The sequence below is a fragment of the Scyliorhinus canicula genome, chromosome 9 (genome assembly GCF_902713615.1).
Source record: "Scyliorhinus canicula chromosome 9, sScyCan1.1, whole genome shotgun sequence".
Taxonomy (NCBI): domain Eukaryota; kingdom Metazoa; phylum Chordata; class Chondrichthyes; order Carcharhiniformes; family Scyliorhinidae; genus Scyliorhinus; species Scyliorhinus canicula.
The window spans coordinates 43,637,210-43,651,500 of record NC_052154.1 but is presented as its reverse complement, the minus strand read 5'-3'; the positions used below and the strand labels follow the sequence as shown (position 1 = coordinate 43,651,500).

General features: G+C 46.3%; 1 protein-coding gene across 2 annotated transcripts; it reads right to left on the bottom strand.

The window, feature by feature from the left end:
- Positions 1-1,910: 1,910 nt before the first annotated feature.
- LOC119971274 (protein C19orf12 homolog) lies at positions 1,911-12,934 on the bottom strand. 2 transcript variants are annotated; one of them, XM_038806623.1, is made up of 3 exons: positions 12,745-12,934; positions 6,839-7,006; positions 1,911-2,606 (listed from the first exon to the last, which is right to left on the bottom strand). In XM_038806623.1, the coding sequence occupies exons 2-3, from the start codon at positions 6,996-6,998 to the stop codon at positions 2,341-2,343; spliced, it is 426 nt and encodes a 141-aa protein (XP_038662551.1). In that variant the 5' UTR covers positions 6,999-7,006; positions 12,745-12,934; the 3' UTR covers positions 1,911-2,340. The 2 variants fall into 2 exon arrangements, with proteins under 2 accessions (XP_038662551.1, XP_038662550.1); XM_038806622.1 differs by lacking the exon at positions 12,745-12,934 and having other exon boundaries at positions 6,839-7,025.
- Between the last annotated feature and the right edge of the window lie 1,357 nt (positions 12,935-14,291).

The window sequence follows — 14,291 nt, the reverse complement described above, 5'->3', positions numbered from 1 at the left end:
TTTGAAAAGTTAAGTATATATCAGAAGAGGGGATGTCATTGAACACTCACCGACATCCATATTCAGATTGTTTAAAGGCTGATTTAGAATTTGAATGGAAATTCCAAATGCAGTATTGGCATGAGAAATCCAGGATCTCAAAATGATTGTTTATGTCAGCATAGACCGCAATATTTGAAGTTAATCTTCGTCAGTATTTTTTAAAAGAAGAAAATGACTGTTTACCCATTGGAAAACACATGGGCATGGAATTCATCTGGAGTGAGGAGACAGAGTGTCAATATTCAATTGGCATTGGAAGAAAATCAGCCAATGGGTAAGTGGGCTACCGATTTGTTGCCAGGCAGTTTCCCCTACCGTCCAAGACGTATACAGTCCTTGGATTGTTCCACAATGTGTGCACCTTAACTCAATTCATTAATAGTCATGTTAAACCACACATTAAAAAACAAACAATGACGGAAATAATTAGGTCAGCCAGCATCGAAAGGGAAAATGCTGGAAAATCTCAGCAAGTCTGGCAGCATCTGTAGGGAGAGAAAAGAGCGAACGTTTCGAGTCCGATGGCTCTTTGTCAAAGCCCTTTTAAAGTGAGATGAGTTAAAGGAGAAGTTGTTGAGAGATAGAACGTGTTCAGCCAGGCGGAGGAGAGTGGTGGTGGATGGGAATTGTCCGGGTCTCTTTTCGAGAAAGAAGCGAAGGGCTCTCAGGCCATCCTGGTGTGGGATGGAGGTGTAGAGGGATTGCACACCCATGGTGAATAGAATGAGGTTAGGGCCCACGAACTGGAAGCTGTCAATATGACGCAGGGCATCAGAGGAATCCCGGATGTAGGAGGGGAGGGAATGGACCAGAGGAGTGAGGATGGAGTCAGGATAAGAGGAAATAAGTTTCGTGGGACAGGAGCATGCTGACACAATGGGCCTGCCAGGACAGTCCTTTTTGTGGATTTTGGGAAGTAGGTAAAAGCGGGCTGTCCGGGGTTGGGGGACTATGAGGTTGGAAGCTGTAGGGGGAAGGCATCCGGAGGAAATGAGATCACTAACAGTGTTCGAGATAATGGTTTGATGTTCAGTGGTCTGGTCATGGTCCGGGGGAGGTAAGAGGAAGTATCGGAGAGTTGGCGCTCAGCCTCTGCGAGGTAGATGGTATCTTTCCATGTTTGTTACAGGTTAGTAATTGAAATGAAATGAAATGAAAATCGCTTATTGTCACGAGTAGGCTTCAATGAAGTTACTGTGAAAAGCCCCTAGTCGCCACATTCCGGCGCCTGTCCGGGGAGGCTGGTCACTACTGGTCACTAAGACACTGATATTGACACAGGTGGCTGATTGGCACCTTTGCTAAATGGAGGGGCTACAATTGCATTATGGATTTTGTATAACAGAGTGTGAGTCTTGAGGCTCCTGATCGGATTTACATCTTATGATTGACTCAGAAAGACATTGGAAGTTTTTGTTATCCAGCAGATTCAGCCACTGGTTGCTCTGGCTAGTTACACTTGATTGTCTGGTTCACATAGCAAACGGATATTCTGTTATAACCCCATTTTTACAATTTGCTTATACTAATACACTGAGCACGCTTCATTGGTTCTTTGAACTCTTTCGTTAATTTGAGGAGATAGGTGTCAAGTTCAGCAGCACATCACCCTTGTAACCTTTTGTTTAAAATTGCATTGGTACAGCATGGAGTACCATATTCACCTCACCCAGCATATTGCTCTCAAAATTACATTTTGCTCAATAAGAATTCAGGTCAGAATCTACATTTACTTCTCTTTGCATCACCTTTAGTCAGATGAATCGTTAATTTAATATTTTGTACTTCAGGAGTGACCCTGGGCTCTAACATCAGCCTGCATCCATCTCTTGTGTTTGAAATTATCATAGTTTGATATAAATACCAAGTTTGTGACGTATTGCCAATTTAATTCATTGCTCACCATTCGCAATATAAGTGAAACAGCATTAACAAGCCTTTGAAAATCAGGTCCAATTATATTTAATTTTCCTATATACCCAAGCAGAATTATTCTTTGCTCACAAACCACGGTTCATTCCAAATAGCCACCGACCAATCAACAGCAAGAGAAGTGGCCATCAAAAAATTAAAACAGATTCCTAAAAATCCTGGTTCTGAAGTCAGTTAGCTATTTGTGCATGAACACTTAGCCAGTAGAATTCATTACATGGATTCCCCAATGCCAATGTAGCATAGTCCAAATTACATCCTCCACAGGATCATTGAATTTCTGTCAGCAAAATGATCGCTTTCTTTTCTATGTTCCAGTATATTCAATCTAATTTACATTTCCAGAAAAGGCATCTTATATATGTTTCAGTCAATGTGTCGCACCTCAGCATTGAGCTGCTTTAAAAAAAATGCACTTATTGCTGCCATCACCTCCTTCTGCAAGCCAGCGTTTCCCATCACTAATGATATCAGTTGTGCTGCATCAGTCCAGTCCAAACGTTGGACAATGTTGTGCACATCGTTAGACAACATCAGTCGATGATTTGGTGCCAGTTCCATAATAATCTGAGGTAATGGTTTAAATTGTCCACTTGTCATCCAGGCAGCAAGCAACCCACCAACTGCACCGCCTAGGGAGAAAGAAAACAAACATTTGACAATTGTTTATTCTCTTCTTTTTTAAAATGCATTTTCCCTCTTTTGCTGAACATGTTGATTCATATTCACTTGGTTATGTGTCTCTGAGTACCAGCAATCGTCAGGTCCCTTGAGTTGATCCTTTTTAGACAGAAGCCAGAATAGTGAGTGTCAGCAGGTGTATAATCATGAACGATATCACAACTAAATCTGATCATGGGACAAATGTAACTCCATTAGTGAAAAAGGGAGGGAGACAGGAAGCAGGAAACTACAGGAAAAGTAACTTAACATCTACCATCAGGAAAATGTTGGACGTTATTATGAGAGATGTTATGCAGGGCAATTAGAAAATCTAAGGCAATCAGGCAGAGTCAACACGGTTTTGTGGAAGGAAAATCATGTTTAATTATTGGGGTTCTTTGAAAGAATCACGTGCCTTGCGGATAAAAGGAAACCGGTGGATGTATAGTACTTAGGTTCCCAGAAGGCATTTGATAAGGTGACACAGTAAAGGTAATTTGGGGAAATAACAGTTCACGGTGTAGGAGTAACATTTTGGCATGGATAAAAGCAAAGATCAACGGCAGGGCCGGCGTAAAACAGGTGGGCGCTTGGCCCATCACGGGCCGGAGAATCGCCGGGGGCGGGGGGGCGCTGCCAACAGCCCCCGACCGGCGTGGTGCGATTCCCGCCCCCGCTAAATCCCCGGCACCAGGGAATTCGGCAGCCGGCGGGGGCGGGATTCACGCCGCCCCCAGACGATTCTCGACCCGGCAGGGGGTCGGAGAATCCCGTCCATTATTTAAATGGTGAGAGGTTGCAGAGCTCAGAGATGCAGAGGGATCTGGGTGTCCTATTACATGATTCACAAGAGGTTAATATGCAGGTGCAGCAAACAATTATGAAGACTAATAGAATGTTACTGTTTATTACAAGGGGAATTGAATATAAAGGTAGGGAGGTTATGCCGAATTCAGCATTTATACAGAACACTGGTGAGACCATAATCTGATGTACAGTTAACAGAATAGGTCTCCTTATTGAAGATGTAAATGTGTTGGAAGCAGTTCAAGGAAGGTTTACCGGATCAACACCTGGAATGGGGGGAGCTGTCTTATGAGAAAAAGTTGGACAGTTTAGCTTTGTATCCATTGGAGTTTAAAAGAGTAAGCTGCTACTTGATTGAAACCTATAATATCCTGCGGGATCTGGACAGGGTAGATGTGGAGGTGATGTTTCATTTTGTGGAAAAATCTAGAATCACAAAGTCCCTTTAAACCCACAAGTTGACTGTGGTAAAAGACACATACTCCACTTTGAACCCAAATAAATGTCTATGGATTAGTCCTCGGTCTCCACCAGATGATTGTCACATAAGAGTTTCCACACTCTACTCCCAAAAAAACACACTTCAAAATATTATTTCACAACAATGATTTCCATCAGTGGTTTGCAGTCTGAAATCCAGCCCATGTTTTCTCAATTACTCTTTCAAACAAAGTTTCAGCTCCACTTTTAACAAAGAATTCAGCATCCAGGTTTTACAACGCCAGTTCAGGGGGAGTCTTGACTGTTGTACAAACTGTTCACAATTCTTTTGATTCCCAGACTCTATTGAAATAGCATCAAACTTTTGATTTACCTCAGAAATCTGCTTCCCACATTAACTCTGGTTACTGCAGTTGTTTCTTTCACTCACAACACTTGGTCTGCTTTTCCCTTGAATTTTTCTGAACAATTCCTTGGTCTCTGTTCTCTTAACTTCAGTCTTCCTACGACATTTTTTCTATCCCAATTGCCTGGTTATTTGGACTGTATCTGGCTCTTTGAGAAGTCTGTCATTTTGCTACCTCCCTTATCCTATCCAGCTTGTCTTTTCCAGACAGAGTTGAGAGAAGTTCACTCCCCGGTCGGTCCTGCCTTCAACTGCAAATAAATTAAGCTAAAACTAAACTTAAAAGCCTTTCTACATTAAAACTGCCTCCAGTTGCTAAGCAACGGTCACATGCTTCTGCTGAATTATTTACTTTTCATGTTGTAACGCTCTCTAAGCACAATAGAGGCACAGTTTGAATTGAGCAAACCCCCACAAATATTCTTAACTATAGGTTTTACCCTTCCTTGCACAAAAACATTAAATTAAACCCACTTAAAACTATACATTATTTCAAACATTTACCAACTCAAATATCAATCAAACAAAACTACATTTGTTTTCTGAACACTCCTAATTTGTATGTTTGTAACTGTACATGTATTCTCACCTAAAAGCCATGCATCAGCACTTTCTAAGATAGTTCAAAGAATCATACAGCCCATTCAGCCTTTACCAGCTTATTGAAAGATTTATATTAAATTAGTCCCCTTCCCTGCCCTTTTCCAATACCTCTGCAAGAGTATTATTTTCCTCTCCCTAGCTTGCAATGCCGAAGGCAATTGAAATGTTCTAAACAACCTAACTAAAATCAGTGAACTCAGCACTAACAATGATCAAATTCTTCCGGGTCCACATGGCTCAAACTCTACGTTAATGGTGGACTTATCTACTGAACCGTATGGGAAGCCTATTCACTATGGACTTCAAATTTGCTTCACAATGATCAGAAGCCACTTCTATTTAAATGTAGCAGGAAATTTGTAAAAGGGGAATGCCACAAATACCTGCAAAACATAGAACTCTTATTATCTCCATCCCTTTTTAACTCACATCAAACACTCGTCAATCAAACCTGCAATGTTCATCATATTTTTGCACTGCATTGTGGGGGAAGCCCACCTTGCCTCTGTCAAATCATATATAGCGATTGTGAGTGCATGGTGTCCTAGCACGCTGGGACACAGAATAAAAACATAAACTTGCAGAGGAATTTTAAATCAGAAACAAAACTGGGAACAATTGTTGAAGTTTTGTGAAAGGACTTGGGTCTGTTCATTGGATAGACAGGTGGCAAATGAAATGGAAGGCTGCCAAGTTGAACTATTGCCTAATGGAACAAAGATCAAGGTACAAAGACACATATGTACTGAAGTGGGCTGAATTAGCACAGGGAGATTTTGAAAGGAACCTGAAAGTGACATCGGACCCAGCAATGTTCCGAAATATTGGAATATTTTGCCGAAATGGGAGAATATACAATGTCAGAGATTACAATGAGATTTATTGATCCACTGGTCAGTACACACTTAGAATGGTGTGTCCATTTCTGGTTATGATACAAGAGGGATGTGTTTTCATTCGAAAAAATGCAGAGATAGGCAGGAGGAATTGGGATTGTATCGGGGTAGGTTATATGAAAATAATCAGAACAAAAGTTACAATAATTGGTATTAATACACAAATACTAATGGTCAGAGCACATAACAGTGCATGCTTCCAACAGTTTCCTTCTAAAATGAGGAGCGTAGGATCACAATTTGCATATTAAAAGGGGCATTCCACCTGTAACACTGTAAAAATGGGACAGCCGGAATGTCGCCAACCCACTTTGAGGCTATTTCATCTCAGCTGATATCAGTTTAATTTTAATAGTTATTTTTAGGATGTTGACATGGCCAGATTTATTGCTCATCCTTGTGACTGTGATTAAAATTGAACAATGTATGTAGGGTAAGACTGATGCCACGTTGCAGGCGAGGCTGGCCGGGCAGGAGGGTTTATTTCTCAGGGAGATTATGTACCATTTCAGTTTTTCCAACACTCCAGCAGCTTTTTCAGTTATTTTATCTGGTTAACAGAGTTATTGATTAAATTGCTCAACTTGCCATTGTGGATTGCTGCTGATAGACGTAACTACCAGGACTATCATAACCAGTTAAAACCAATGCTAACATCTCTCCAGTTTTCTCAAACAACTTTGTGTCATTTACTACTTTTATTTGCAATATACCTGCCCAAGCTTCAGTCATTTGACAAATGTTATGGATACCAGAGCCTCACGATTAATCCTTAAAGTACGTGTTTCGCAAGCTCCTTTCTTCATTTCTTTACAAACTTTTTTTAATGAAGGTAATAGCCGGTAAGCTACCGTCAGTGATGATGTCGTACAAATGCTCAATGTGCTCACACCAAATTCCTCTGCACTGTATTTAAAGGAGACATTTACCCATTTATTCTATGGGTTACTGTTTCTGTCAGGATAACTTAAAACAAGCACATTCATTATCTATTTAACTCATTATTGATTCTTAAACTACTTTAACTCAGCCAATAACAAACACTTACCAACTGCTAATCCAAGAGGACCACCAACCAAGCCTCCTGCAAATGTTGTTGCACCAGCCACAAGTGCTCCCTTGCCAGAACACTTCACTGCAACTTGCAACTTCTCCACCTCTGAAATATGGCACACCAAACGCATCAGGTCATCAATGTGCACAGGCATCTTGTGAACTAAAGGATTCAGAAATCGCATGTCACTGGAGGTCAACCATAAGAATAATATAATATATTCATTAGTGTCACAAGTAGGCTTGCATTAACACTGCAATGAAGTTACTGTGAAAATCCCCTAGTCGCCACATTCCTGCATCTGTTCGGGTACACCAAAGGAGAATTCAGAATGTCCAATTCACCGAACAAGTACATCTTTCGGGACTTGTGAGAGGAAACCAGAGCACACAGTGGAAACGCACGCAGACACGTGGAGGATGTGCAGACTCCGCACAGAAAGTGACCCAAGCCGGGTCCCTGGCGCTGTGAAGCAACAGTGCTAACTTCTGTGCTACCGTGCCGCCCAACAAAATATAATTTCCACAAACATCATTGGAAAAGCATTTTTAAATATGTATTTTTATATTCCCCAATATGACTCTTATTGTTGTTTGTAAACAGAGTATGGGAAAAGTGGTCTTCTACACTCTTTTCAAAATTAGACCATTCAGTTTCAAAGCTGCTACTGACAGCGAGTGCATAATGCCCATGTCAGAGGACATTTTGTCCATTGCAGTTATCTTATGGGATCATAGTGTGGAAACCATGGGCTAACTGGTGCTTCCTATTTTGGAATGTGCAGGCATCAGTAGAAGGCTGCTTGGCTTGAGGAAACACAAGAAGCAGTCTCATGTTGCTTTAATATACTTGACTTAATCTATACATGGCAGACATAAAGTATAGAACACCCTTGGAGTGAGATTAAACTCCTGTATTACCGCAAGCCCACTCAAGACTGATCACATTAAATCTTGTAGATATCGGGATGCACTGTTCATATACCTTTTGCCTTTTAACTGTTTCCTGTATCAATATATGTTATGATTGTTATAAACATTTATACGTTGCATAATAATCCCTCTGCATTACTCCCATGCTGAAGATATATTTTATTGTGTTATGATCTCCCTACAGATCAGTAATGTTTTAATTTTGGAACTCCTAAATCCAAGGATCTTTTAATCCTTTGTTGGGATATGAACATCATCGGCAAGGCCAGCATTTGATACCCATCAACTGAATGGTTTCATCGGCCATTTCAGAGATTAGTTAATATCCAAATACATTGTTGTGGGTCTGGAGTCACATATAGGTCCAGTTCAGGAAAGGACAGCTGAACTTCTTCCCTAACGCACATTAATGAACCAAATAGGTTTTTAATGATAGTTTATTACTGAGGCTAGCATTTAATTCCAGACATTTTTCTTGATTGAATTAAAATTCTACCGGCTGCCATGGTGGGATGTCCCTGCAGCATTTGCCGGGTTTGTGGATGAGGAGTCCAGTGACATTACCACCAGGTCATCATCTTCCTTTTTTACTAAAATTATTAACCCGGACGGTTGATTGTTTACAACAAAATAATTTTACTGCACACAACTCAAAAAGCATGAATACTAATAACTACATACTTATCTTAGCTAATCAGTTACATTAAATATATTAAAAGTGAACAGTTACTAATACTCTAAACCAAACTTATTAACTCACATTTCCTTCTGCACCCATTTGACTTAGACCCACCAAAAACCCCAAGTCAGATGTTCATCAGAAATTGGGGTCTGAGGACTATTTCAAAGGTTCATATAAGGTTTGACATTTCTTGGGCCTCCCACCACTTCCGGTAAAGAGGTACATTCAAATCTCCTCCAACTATCTCACAATTGTAAACTTCCAGTTCAACACAGGCACCACTAGCATCTTAAGTGTAGCCACCTTGGATCAGATCAGAGCCGTGCATCTAGGAAGTTTCTCTTCTCAGCTTGGCTATTCCTTAAGTTCAACTCACTGTTGGGAGAGCACTCCAGTTATCACTGTTTTTAAAACACTTTTGGCCAGCACAGATTTTCAAGTGAATCCTGTTTAAAAGTTAAGCTCCTTGCATTTCAGGTTGTTGCAAAACTAAAGCGACACTGCTAGAACAAGGTACCAGACTCACAAACTTCCTCATCCCTATTAACTTCTGGTTGACTATTTGTTTTGTATTATCTCCCAGATAGCATACTCATGGAATCAAGCTTTTTTCAAGTATTCCGCTTTAGCTCTGTTGGCTGGTCGGCTGGTTGATACTGTGGAGCAACAGCACGGGTTCAATTCCCGTCCCGGCTGAGGTTATTTGTGAAGGCTCCCCGGTGGGCAACGCAAGTGGTCAGGCTTCTGGGGCACAATCTGGTGAGCCGCACACAGTTGCTAATGCACATCAGGTGGAGGCAGGAACACCCAAGTGAAACAGCAGTCGGAGGTCTGCTGGATTCCCAGGACCCAGCCAGATGCTAAGCCTATGGACTAAGCTACCCGGAGCTGATGGAAACACTAGGGAGCAGCTGGGACATTCAGAGGGAGAAGTCAGCAAAACTCCAGCAGGTCCATAGCCGACTGGAGGAATCCCAGAGGTTACGGGTGTAGGGGATGTCGCTGGCAATGGATGGCACCGAGGCCAACACTGCTAGGTGGCGACCACAGTGGAGAGCCTGGTGCATGACATCAGCAGCATTAGTGGAGGTATCCAAGGTGTGGCGCAGATGGTGACGGCCATGGCTGAGCGCCTCGGCAGAATGTCCAATTCAGTGGGGGCGTGACCCAGTACCAGGCTGACCTTGATCAGGTTCTGCGGGACGTATCCCACTCTCAGATGGAATGGGCGAGGCGCTGTGTAACATGTGCCAATTGCAGGTAGGCATTGGCGAGGCGCTGCAGAGCGTGGCCCAATCACTGAAGAGCATCACCGCGGGCGTCAACACCATGGTGCTGAGGTTGGGGAGCCGTCAGGGCTGGCAGAGCCAGAAGACGCAGGGGCAGCCGGGGTTCAATCCACTGCCCCTCCATCCCGAGATGAACCCCAGGGCTCTATGGGCACTGACAAGGGGGCGCTGGGTGCCAACCCAGACCCGTCCCATGGAGTGGGGATGCTGGCCACCAGCTCCCCTGGGTTCCACTCCTCTGATCAGGCCGCGTCTCGCATACAGTATACAAGACAGGGTGGCATGACTATGCATGTGCCACCGACAAGTGGGCCCCCCCGGTCCCAGAGCCCCGAGAGGATACCCGCCGAGGGCATCAAAGTCCATGGGACGTGGTAAGTAGCTGGCTGGCTCCACCTCGGACGTGCATCCTGGGGTCACACCTAGATGTAGTAGTAGAGCAAGGAAGGCACATGGAGGATCACTAAGTGGGCACTGGAGGGGTTTAGGTAGGGGATGATGGGATGGTGGCGAGAGTGGGGTGGCACCGTCGGGAGACTGGGGCATGGTTGGACACCTATGGAACATTTAAAATCCTTCACCACAATGAATATGATGCCTCTGTCACTTTCTTCCACAATGCAGACTGACCTCCGAACCCCTGGCTCATCTCTCCAGGCATTGCCCCTCCCCCACCACCCCTCTCTCCTTCCTGGGCACACCATGTACACATGATGGGTGTGAGCGAGCACTCAGCGGACTGGCAGGTGTCAGAGTATGGCCTAGACTGAGGAGCACCAATGCTCATTTCTCTGTGGGCTATCATCACCCCTCCTGCCCTCGACAGTGACCCATTGACCGTGCCAACACAGTCCCAGCACCCTGGACCAGGGGCATCTCGCCGATGGCGGAGAACCTGCTGCCTGGGCATCTTGTTGGGCTAGGTCCATGTTAAAGTTGATGTAGTTTTCCGCCTGGGAAAACTGAACATCCGTGACCTGTTGGATGCACCTGTGGACTGTGGCCTCTGAGATACTACACAGGTCCCCACTCGAGCACTGGCAGGCATAAAAGTTCAGAGCTGCAGTGAGCTTGACGGCCGAGAGTGAGTGCCCTCCTTCTCCACGTGGTGCCAAGTCTGCAAGGGCATGGCACAGGTGTCGCACCGACTCCTGTTGAGTCAGAGCCTCCTGAGCACGCGCTGTCCATCATCTGTTTGAATGACCAGCGATGCTCGCATACCCTGGGAAATCAAAGGTACCCCCTCCGGGTCTCACCCTGGCCAGATGGGCGGCCAATTCCTCAGGGTTTGGGGCGGGGTCCGGCACCTGGGCCGCCACCTTGAGCCTCTGCAGACGCTGCTGCTGCTGCCATCTCTGGCGTCTGTCTGCCCAGTGTACCAGCAGCACCACTAGGGCCTGTTCTGCGGTGTCCAAAATACCGTCTATACCATTTAATACCTGTAAGGAATTGGGAGATGGTGTTAGACTGACAAACAGTGGTTGCTCCTACACTGGAACCCTCTATTCTCCCACTGATCTCCACCCCCTCTGCCACCCCTTGTCAATGGACCCTCAATGCTGTATCCCTTACACCCGCACATAATGTTACCTGGCCATGCGTTGGTCCTCTCCGTTGCACTCACCCACTGTCTGGCCCTTGACATGTCCCCGGTACTGGGGCCCCAACCCCTGGGTTTTCAGATCTCCGCTGCTGTGTGTGTAGTGTTGCCACCCATAGTGTTCAAGCACAGTATCCAGACATCACGGTCTGATTGGGATGCGAGCCAATTACTCCACATGCTACATGGCCCATCCACCCACAGGAATCAACTTGGGTTGTGTGAAGTGTTCACTTAACCACGTTGCCAATTCAGCAATAGCCTTTAACCTCACGGCTGGAGGCCTCCGCAGTTGGTGGGGGTTATGGGTGGTCAGTGGGGCAGGCGAGCAGGGACAAGGGCTGCCCCTGGAACGGGTACACGTGATCCAGGGGTTGGCATGGCAGAGCCGCACTTGGTTGTCCCCCCCCATCGCCAACCCTCCCTTTCCATGGCAGCCCACCCCTGTCGATGGTGCCCCACACCGAGCACTGGGACGGCAAACCCAGTGCCCCCCGGACTCTTTGCCAGTGAGCAAGGATGGCTACTCACCACAGAAGCCCTTCCGCCAGGTTTACGTTTTTAAAAAGGAGTACTAATCGGCGCCAGCGTGATCACTTGCTGGGGAGGGAGGCTGCAGGAGGCGGTTGGATAAGGGGTGGCTATCGTTAATTGTGTGGAAATAGGCCTTAAGTGGTGATTATTGGCTTCTCGCCACGCTACGGCGAGGTCCCGATTTCACCTACGGGGTGGCCGGTTGTATCGCAAACTGTTTGGCACACGGTGCAGTTCTCGTTTTCTGCCTCCCCCGCTACTCATCGTGCTCTCGCTCAAGTATAACGAGGCCGGAGAATCGCACCCAACATTTTCACTTTGCCCCACTTCCAATGTCCAGTGCAACATCAGAGGGCCTTGGAGCACACTGTCCAATGTTCTTTCAGCTATTCAGTCCTTTTCTATTTTACAATGTCTGCCCTCCCTCGTGGCGCACAGTCAGAGCCAGAATTACTGTGAGAAGCAGGCGGCACAAAGCTGACAAGCTGCCGGCCACACATTGAACAGGAGCATTGCAAGCCTGTTGTGCGGGCTGTCCAATGGAGCCAGCGTTGATTTCACTGAAAGCAACAGCAATCTACACAGAATGCGCGAGAACCGTATTCATTCCCCCATCACTCACACCGCCTTCCGATTCAAACCCACTGTTGTTCACCCCGGCCTTACAAAGCCCTTTCCAATTCAAGGCTCGCCATCTTCTTATTATTTTTCTCCATTTGTTGTGTAAACTTCCAGGGCCTGAATCCCGCTTTCCCGATAGTTTGCACACGCAATCCCGGAAACTTGCCACGCTGCAAATACACAAATGAAACCGGGCGATCGCCACCGGGGCTCGGCGAGTGATGCTGATCTCTGCGGGGTACCTGCTTCAGGGGTGCTTCACTCTTGTTTTCTCCCAGACTCTGTCACCTCCACCCGGCCCCGGCTTTCCAATGTTGGCAGATGGGAGCGGTCGACTATCGCGTGATCTCCGTGCAGCCTGCCCGGAGAATGGGAAAGTGACAAAGATCATCTGAAACATCAGTGTGCTGTAACTGACTCACAGTTAACAGCAGCACCTTGCATTCAGACCGAACCTTTATGAAAGGTTGTAAAAATTTTTTTTTACCTCTAATTAAAACGGGTGAAAAGCTTGGTCAAAGGGCAAAGTGTTTAACAGCAGATTATTAGGAACATCAAGGATATTATTTACAGTGAAATGCATCTCCGCACACAAACGCCAAAAGACCCTCTATCATGACTATACTTTCCATGCCTCCCCCAATGAAACCTATTTTGATACAGCTATCGATGTGCAAAAACTGTGACCACAGCAACTTATTACTGGGGTAAAGATGCAGAGAATCGCGGGAGGGCTGGGCGACTCACGATACGTCCCCCCGCGATTCTCCCACCCCCCGCTCGGAAGAATCGCCGCTCGCCGTTTTCACGGCGACCGGTGATTCTCCGGCCCGGGTGGGCCAAGCGGCCTGACGTTCCCGACCTATTCACGATGGCGGCAACCACACCTGGTCGCTGCCGTCATGAACATGGCGCCAAAGGCTCGTTTGAAGCTTGTGGGGGGCGGAGATGGGAGTGAGCACCACGGCTGTACTCGGGAGGGGACTGGCCTCAAAGCGACGCACTCTTTCCCCTCCGCCGCCCCGCAAGATCAAGCGGCCACGTCTTGCGGGGCAGCGGAGGGGAAGACGGCAACCGCGCATGCGCGGGTTGGAGCGTCAGCCATCATGACATCAGTCGCGCATGCGCGGGTTGGAACCGGCCAACCTGCGCATGTGTGGCTGACGTCACATAGGCGGTGCCGTCGCATCATTCTCGGTGCGCCGCCTTGACGCAAGCGTCAAGGCCCGGCGGCCGAGAGTTACGGAGCACTGCTCCTAGCCCCCCGGGTGGGGGTGAATTAGGTGCGAGGAGTGGCCTCCGAGGCCGTCGTGAAACACGGCCGAGTTCACGACGGCCTTCCCGATTGGGAGCGGAGAATTCCGCCCACAAGCTTCAAACAAGAATTATAAAAAGCAAGAAACAAATACATGAAGTTTAAAACTGAAAACAGGTCAGAGTATCCACGTGATAATAACACGGCGCGAGAAAGGACCAGGGTCACAATCAGATGACAACTGTCATTGAATGTACTGGCTGTTGCTGGCGCAATGAACAGAGATGGATCCTGGTGCAGACGTTTCATTGGTGCCAGAAACTGTTTACCAAGAGAAATGACGGCATATCAGCTTAAAGTCCTCAAAGACTGCACGGTAGCATTGTGGATAGCACAATCGCTTCACAGCTCCAGGGTCCCAGGTTCGATTCCGGCTTGGGTCACTGTCTGTGCGGATTCTGCACATCCTCCCCGTGTGTGCGTGGGTTTCCTCCGGGTACTCCGGTTTCCACCCACAGTCCAAAGATGTGCAGG